Below are 8,566 nucleotides of genomic sequence, written 5' to 3'. Positions count from 1 at the left end.
GCAACCTCCATCTCCGCCCAGCCGCTACCACCAACCCCAACCCACAACATCAGCCCCCAATCTCCACCATCTCCCCTACCAGCCTCTCCATATCCATGTAATTACTCAACACACCCAACATCTTTGCCCAAGAACAAATCTCAGCAATCTTATCCCTTTATGGGCCAAATTACACAAGGAATAAACAAGCAAACGCCACCCTAAAGAAAATAAAAGAAAAGCATAGTGATAACAGCAGCAACATGAGTTATTGTTAGGCAAGATAGTTGATGTAGTTCGGAAGCGAGGACTGGAGGAGGGCCAGGTGGAGGGGGTTGCTGGGGAGGATCAGGAGCAGGAACTCTCGTGCCTGGTTGTTTCTTAATTTACCCGAAAAAAAATGCATAGGGGTAAGTTGATCATTATGACATAGTTCGGGGGCAGAAGAATCACAACTCCATCTGAAGAACTAAAATACAAAATGTAACAAGAACTTGTAATCATTAATTTAATATTGATAAATTGAGTCTGATTTTTTTTTTTTTTCTCAATAATGTAAAACAATGGGAGGATCATATAATTTAAAGTACTACATTGAGAAGGTGACCGCAGTCTCCTGCGAGGGAAAAATTACTTTCCCATCTCATTATATACTTCCTAAAGCCGAAGAAGTCAGTCGTCTCCACTTTTTGTAACTTCTAATAGCATCTGTTGGCTAGTGTTTGTATCCGTCGAGTATGATATTGCAACTATTCATTGTGCCCGCATCAAGCAGACCGTGATTCCAAAGTTTGATCATGAAAAACCTCCAACACCTGAGTTAATGAGCACTTGACATTTCAGGCTATTTAAGTTGCTGATTTATATTAATTTTATTGTTCAAACATGAGAGCTTAGTACGTGAAACATGAGAGCTTAACAAGGTGGTTGGCCCGTGTGGGAATGCTTCTATAGGAAGCAGTTGTGTTCAGAGGAAGCGCTTTTATTAAAAGAACACCGAAATTTTGTTAATAATCCAAGTGAGAAGCAATTGGAAGTGCTTCCTGAAGAAGCACCTCTTAGGTTCTTTTCCATAAAGCGTTTTTATTGGCCATAAGCACTTACACGTTTTCCTACCAAACGCAGTTAGAAGAATTGTTTTTAGTTGTTAGGAAGTGCTTTTATTCATTCCAGAAGCACTCCCAAGCAGGAAGTGATATGCATAATATGACCGTTGTTCATAATGACATCAACAATATTTGGTCCCTCTGCTTCTACTGCAAATTATGTTTCATTAAATACCAATGATTATGAAAATTAATGCAACAACAGTACCAGAAAAGAGCCGGAGAGGAGACTAGCTCCTGTCCATGAAGTTTTGAAAATGCTTCGCATGCCCAGGGAACGTGACCATCCGCCAGCACACTGCCACAATGAAAATAAATCTTTCTCCTCAAAGAAACCCCCAATAAACTGACAACTGAAATTTCCAAAGATACCCCACACAAAAGTAATTGAAAACTTATCAGAAAGCCAAAAGCAGCCAAACATAGTCACCTTTGCTTTCGCACAAATGAGTTCCAGAGATGCATCAGCTGCTTTTCATCTTTGGTAACATCTACAAAGTCATCTAGCATCTGCCACATGACAATATGATATTAGTTTTTGCGTTCCTAAGATTAATAGTGTTAAACATGGAGTGTTTGGCACAATATCTAAAAGAATATCATGCATACCCTCCGATCTTCAAGATCTGCAATGTCGTCATCAACTTCATCTTCGCTATCCCGATCCGATAATACTTGCTCTAACTCCATAGGCTTCATATAAAAAATCATGCATATTTTCTCAGATTGGTAACACGTAATAAGTTTACCATAATATAGATCATGTGCGCAGCATAAATGTCTACTTGCAATTTCAAATGCACATGAATAATTCATAATTCAAAAGTTATTCTTAATGAATCAGTTCTTAGGAAACCTATTAAAGATAATTGCATGCCTGGTGCAAGCATTCCCAGGGGCAACAGATTAAAAATGCTGCAAATTCAATCCTTCAAATCAGAAAACCCACAAAAAATAATAAAAATACATGCAAGGAGTTTGTACTAATTATGTATATATTAAATAAATGCTTTTATATGTAAAGAAAGAAAGTCATCAGGTCATTAAACTATAAAACTTAACCTTATCCAAATTAAGTAATTAAAAAAAAGGAAAGAAAGTAAGTGCATTAAATTACTATCCAAATTGTTGAAAAATGGAGTATTACAAGCTCATATCCAAGTTTCTCAATTGATAAAGAAACCTACAGTTCAAGTGTTAAACCTTTGGAAAATCAAAGATCTGAGTTGACACAGCATGGATATGCAAGAAATAATAAGAAAACTTGACATGCAAAAGAAGTACATAAACGAAGAAACAAGATTTTGAAACAGCTCACAGGTTTAAAGATCAATAACTACCTGAACTCTATGAGAATGAAAGAACTGTCGTTTCTGCAGGAGCATACGGCTGGACAAACAAAAATTAGAAGTGTGAGAAGTCTCAAAACCAATCAACAGCCTCAATATGGGCACTTCAGATAAGGATAACAATCTCAAAAGGGTGGAGACATAAGTTCTTTACTTTTCATACTGTAAAAACACATCCAAAGGTTAAGTGAACCAAATGATAGTAATGACCATGAGAAGACCATTAATCAAATGGTGATTATAAGGAAAATCAATATAAGATACTGAAAAACAATAGACATGAACTAAAAAACATGGCCTAGGTTGACATACTTTTTTGGATCCGATCGCTCTCCATTTAACTTCCTTATTTTAGTAGGTGGTGCGGAATCACTTCCAGATACAATTTTAACACAATCAGGCTCCAGAGATCCAACTGTAGAACCAGGAATATTGGAACTTGATGTTACACATTCTACAGAAGTAGGATGATCAGGACCATAGTTTTCATGTTCATGCCTTCTATGCCGGATATCTTTCCACTCGACGCGCAGCTTGGAAGCCTTCTCACCTTTTGAGGATAGAACAAGCAAAAATGAAGTTAAATTACAGTCGTCCAAACAAAGGAATACGAGAAAAGAAATATATGAGTAAATCATTAAATCTTCAGCCCAATTGCTAGACAAATTTGGAAATTACTGCACCTGTAGATGGAAGCTGGATATCTTTCCAATGCACCTTGGAAGCCTTCTCACCTTTGGAGGACAGAACAACCAAAAATGAAGTTAAATGAAGTCTTCCAAACAAAGGAATACGAGAAAAGAAATATATGAGTAAATAATTAAACCTTCAACCCAATTGCTAGACAAATTTGGAAATTACTGCACCTGTAGATGTCTGAACCGTGCTATGCGATCAAATATTTATTTAATAAAAATGTCCAAGAGAAACCATTATAAACTAAGCATGGCTTGAATTTAAAAGCAACAACATTCAACCCAGTTCAAGTTCAATCAGAATAATCACAGACTCCTCGTAACTAAAATTGAGCTTAAATTTGTCACAACCACTGTTATCTAACTTAAAATTGACTCTGCTGGAACAGTGAACATTCAAATCAGAGGATGCAATTCAAATATTATAAAATTAATCAAACAGGTAGTCTGTTTGTGGTTTATATACAAAATTAAGACGGACGCTGCATATTTTATGTTAGTTCTTAAAATTACGAAATCTATTATAATTGATTCAAACCACAACAAGACTTATCCGAGCCATTGACTGACATACCAGCAAGAATATCCCATGGAGTTACTATATACCACAGAACAAGTCAACAAGATTTACAAATGCATACCAACTTGACCAGCTATTTTCGAGGTAAAAAATAACTGAATAAAAAAGAAAGAGAAAAGAAATGTCATAATGCACTGGGGACCGCTTTAGACATGTTTCATGATCCTGATACTATTATTAACACACCATTTTAAGCATTAGCTCAGTGATCAGCCAGAGAAGAGCAAGAACACCTCTTCAAGTTTCCTTGTTACTGAGGAGATTAAATTATGCACAAAACGAAAAAGAAAGCTCCAATCCTAGACCAACCTGATGTCTTACACAGACGTGGGTATATTTTAGGGAAACATCAAATTCCGAAAAACATTCTTGTCAGAGATTACAGGTACTCCGAATAGGCCAGTGGTGAAACATATTTCATATTTTCTCCAGTTCTTTGCAGAAAAGAGGATATAATGGAATTTTTCATCTCTTTCTCTTGAGTTTCTTTCCCTTCTTCACTAGTTAAAAATGACCAACCCAATGTATCACAAAAATAAAAAAAAACTTACCATCATCATTCTCCAAAAGTCCCTCATGTACAACTCCATTGGCTAGTCTAGGTGAGTCTAACTCCAAGAATTGTACATTAACATGCTTTTCATTTTGACCACAGTTCTCTGCCCTACGTTTTCTTGGCCTTGAACTGCAAAAACAAAATTTTCACCAAATTAACTCTGAATTCCTATTGAACAACAAATAGGATGTTAGCCAGTAGCTTTAAGTTGTACCAAGGGATTTAAACCGACCAGAAGAAGAATGTTTGAAGTTGTGGGACTGCTCCATCTGCTACAGTCTGTATACAAAAAATGTAACAGGATATGTTTAGCCATAAATAACTTATTCATTTACTTATTTTTAAGAAATTTATAAATAATAAAACACAGAAAATGATCCACTTGCGAATTATGACTAAATATAATGCTCAATTTCTGTACATAAACACTGGCATAAGAAACTATCACAATGATTATCTGCATTTCTGATTTCGAAAATGGAAACAGGATGATAATAAAGTTCTTACCTCAGATCTCAATACATCAATTTTCACAGAAACGTTTACTGCCTGGTACTCTCCAGTTACCTACAAAATAAATGTTTTATGAGCAGCCTCTTCAGAATAAGCAGAAAGTGACTAGATACTCATTACCAACCCAAAACTCAAAGTTGAATAAGTCATGTGAAGAGCACAGGTGATAACGCAGACCCTACAAGGGAAAATGAACGTTCTCTTCAGCATCAAGCTAAATAAGTAAATATTAGTAATTGAACCATATAAGCTGTAAAAAAAAATATCATGGAAATAGTCACTCAAAAGAAAGGGAATAACGAAAAAAGGAAACCAAAAATATTATGGTCGAATAAATAAATTAGGTTTCTTCAGTAGAACAAATATATGCAACATGATTACAAAGTTGAAACTCCTGCCAATACAGGTGGGGATGTCGATGTCATTTCACAAACAATTCAGCCTCACATATCAAATAGATCTCTAAAAATTACAAATAACTATCAAATCAATTTAGAGGAAAAAAGAAGCTTAAAAAAGTTGAAGAGTCAAAGCTTAAGTTTCACAGGAATAAACAAATGTGTATATGCATGTTTATCTAGGAATAATATAGGAAAAATTGATCTTGGATACGGACATCACTAAGATTTTCATTCTCGATGAGCAATTCCTACCACGTTGTATATGAAAACATATATGTTGGGAGTCTTTGAGCCCAATCTTTTCGCATTTACTGCAAACACTTTAAAGGTTTTAGGCAAACTTCAAAGTACATGAGAAAGTATTCCTGATGTGGAGTAGTTTTCCTTTCTCTCCCTTACCTCTAGCGAAATTGGATATTCCACAATTTATGTTAAATTTAGTCAAAACATAAATGGGACAACAAAGAGTAGTGCACCTCCACATTAGTAGTTACCTTAAAGCTTGCACATTGCATCAAGCAAAAGGGACACGTGAAGTCTTCAGTAACTGAATGTTTAAAAAAGAAGTACACATAACGGTTAGTGTGTCAATCATGTTGAATTCAAGATACTTTTGCTGATGAAAATAAGTTCATATAAACAAAAATTTACAAACTTCAGATTTACCATAGGCTTGAAATCATTTACAACCAGTATAACCAAGGTATCTAAATGTTTAACCTCAAATGCGGAAAAACTAAATTATATATTTGTCTTAGGAGTGCATAGCACCATGCAGCAAACCAAACCATTTCAAATAAGAAACTAAACAATACATTTTTCTCTTAAAGAGGGAAAGTTAGAAGAAAAAACACATTCTATAGGATTTTTCATGCTTTGTTGTCCTTCTTGTGTTCTGTATCCCAGGGCACCCATTTTCCACTCTCATCGAGTTTTTCAACTTAAATCATCATTATTCTACAGTCAACATCATGCTAAGTATGGGCGGTTGATGATACCTTCAGTCTTTTGTAACGTGTTGTTGTAGTCCCTATAGTTGAATATTACAATCCCAGTCCTGAACCTAGACAATCGCATGCAGCCAAAAGTATTAATTGTCCTCTAAAAGTCAGCAACAAAAATGTTTTACTGAAGTCCTCGCAGAGAAAATAGCATGCTTGTGTGTGTTGGTGTGTATGTGCCATGACAAAATGAAATAAATCAGAGCAATGAACACAAAAACTAAACATAATATTCATACATAAACACATACTTCCATATGCGTGTTTGTGTGTATTCAAAGATAGAACCGGTACCTCCTTTTGCGCCTTGCTTGGATTTTGTAATGCAAACATCTACGCAGAAATAAAGGCTACAACATAGAAAGCACTTGATTAGACTATAAAAACACAGACGGCGCCATTTTAACAAGAGTACAGCAATAACCATTGAACACCAACAAATTTCGCATCCCAAATGCATTTACATGAATGTGTAAATAAAAATATAAGTATGGAAAACATAAACACAAATATTCCTTTTATCCCTAACCAAATACATGTAAAAAATAAGAAGAGAACAAAGGTGTCTGAATGTGAAATCATGATCAAACTTTGACAAGCATGGCCGTTATCAAGCGGATTATCATGCATGAATGTTCAATTCTAACCGAAAACTAACACACGGCACGATTAAATAAATAAAAAATAGTTGAGCTGGAACAAAACGCAAGAGAGTGAAAATATACATTGTGCAGAGCACGGGGGCGAAGGATATTGTAGAGCTCAACTGGCTTGCAATATATCAAAAGACTCTCTTCGATTGCAACCGCCTCCTCTGCCGACAAATGCGCACAAGAATTTTGAAGGCACATCTTATATCCCTACTGCAAACAAAATAATCAAAAACAAACAACAGAAATCAAAATTCCGCTTTCTAGTTTTCACAGAGATCTGATACATATTGTAATTTGAGCTACAATACTTTTTCAATTTTGGTTCGTTGAAATTAAACTACAAAATTATCAAGAAAAAATAAACACCGGTTCAACAGAAATAGCATATTTGTTCGGTGAGAGCTAAATAATAATAAGAGAAAGCATAGTATAGTATAAAAAAAAGTAAAAAATAAAAAATACGTTCTATGGAGAGAAGAGAAGAGACAGGAGGCTCGCCTTTTAGAAGTTTTGGCCCGAAATTCGTCGGAGAAGAAAGAGTTTTTAGCCTTTAGCTTTCAGAGCGCAGGCGAGGAGGAGCTGTTAGAAGTTTGGTCCGTAAACGTTAGGATTTTTCTTTTTCTTTTTTCTTTTTTCTTAATAATTTTTTTGTCTGGTATGAAAACGAATCCGGAACGTTTTTGAAGTCTTGCTTTGGACTTTTTCGTTTTTGGTGCATTCTTTTCTTTATTATCCCTCGGTAAAGAAAAAGTTGAAGTATTATTTTAGTGGTTGATTACAATTTCAAGTTACATAAAAGCTTGTAATTTAATTAATTAAAACCAGCATCTCCTTCTATAAATAAAGACCAACCACACCCCAAAATAAACCATCGCCTGAGTAATTGGGATATCATAATTAAGGTATAAAATATCGGTGATATCGAAAATATAGGTAGTCTAAAAATATGAAAATTTCGATGGAAATATCGGGATATTATCGATATCGATAAAAATTGAATAAAAACCACAAAAATTATAAGAAAAACTTGAAAATTCTTATTGAAACTTTGGAGGATGCTTATTTAGTCAATTATCTATTAGTTTATCACAAAAAATTAGAAGGAAATGCATTGCATAATGGATTTAACTAATTTAAATTGATTATATAGCAAGCTGACAAATACTATGAGTGTAGAAAATATGTAGTAATTAATGAAAGAAGATTAAACACACCACAATCATTTATATATAATGATTTACTATAATATTTTATATTTTATACATTGCATGGTAAGATACATAAGTGACTTAGTACCACATAGAATTCCTATGAGGTTCAAATTTTTCACTATCTTCATCATCTCTATGTGTAGAGTAAGTGTATTGTGAAGAATAGTCATCAAATGATAAATTTCCAAAATAGTTTTGCATGTAATTGTTAACATGTCATCCATATAGATCCGAGATTGGTTGACATTGTCCATGAGCAAAATCATTTGAAGATTGAGTCTCAGAGTCTTTCCATGAGCTGCTCGATTCCTTCCCAAAAGGAATGGGATATGAAGGGTAGGGAAATGGTTGGTTATGAGTATAATCATAGTTACTACTTCCCACTCCAACAGAGTCCGAAGTTATAGATAACGACATTCTTCCCTATTAGGACCTCACTTTGAAAGCAACAAGGGTAAACAGTGCAGAATGGCCCCCATTTTTATACAAATTAAGAAGAAATTGGTTTCAAGAGTCTCATTT

At 34.7% G+C, this 8,566-nt stretch overlaps 1 protein-coding gene across 2 annotated transcripts; it reads right to left on the bottom strand.

The window, feature by feature from the left end:
• Positions 417 to 7,677, bottom strand: LOC18777634 (polycomb group protein EMBRYONIC FLOWER 2). Of its 2 annotated transcripts, XM_020564560.1 has the most exons (16): positions 7,332 to 7,677; positions 6,906 to 7,043; positions 6,475 to 6,530; positions 6,178 to 6,242; positions 5,674 to 5,726; positions 4,903 to 4,956; positions 4,773 to 4,832; positions 4,498 to 4,544; positions 4,261 to 4,394; positions 3,118 to 3,168; positions 2,747 to 2,984; positions 2,426 to 2,474; positions 1,695 to 1,778; positions 1,516 to 1,595; positions 1,294 to 1,383; positions 417 to 794 (listed from the first exon to the last, which is right to left on the bottom strand). In XM_020564560.1, exons 2-16 carry the CDS (start codon positions 7,029 to 7,031, stop codon positions 695 to 697), a joined length of 1,287 nt encoding a protein of 428 aa, XP_020420149.1. In that variant the 5' UTR covers positions 7,032 to 7,043; positions 7,332 to 7,677; the 3' UTR covers positions 417 to 694. The 2 variants fall into 2 exon arrangements, with proteins under 2 accessions (XP_020420149.1, XP_020420151.1); XM_020564562.1 differs by lacking the exon at positions 4,903 to 4,956.

This window comes from Prunus persica, chromosome G5 (genome assembly GCF_000346465.2).
Source record: "Prunus persica cultivar Lovell chromosome G5, Prunus_persica_NCBIv2, whole genome shotgun sequence".
NCBI classification, from domain to species: Eukaryota; Viridiplantae; Streptophyta; class Magnoliopsida; order Rosales; family Rosaceae; genus Prunus; species Prunus persica.
The sequence above is the reverse complement of the archived record's forward strand: the minus strand, read 5'-3'. Positions and strand labels throughout refer to the sequence as shown.

Coding starts and splice junctions, on each gene's coding strand:
- LOC18777634 (XM_020564560.1), bottom strand. CDS start 7,031: ATGTGCCTTCAAAATTCTTGTGCGCATTTGTCGGCAGAGGAGGCGGTT. Junction 4,833..4,902: donor TATTCAACTTTGAGTTTTGG/GTTGGTAATGAG, acceptor TTTATTTTGTAG/GTAACTGGAGAGTACCAGGC. Junction 3,169..4,260: donor ACTTTTGGAGAATGATGATG/GTAAGTTTTTTT, acceptor TGTCCTCCAAAG/GTGAGAAGGCTTCCAAGGTG.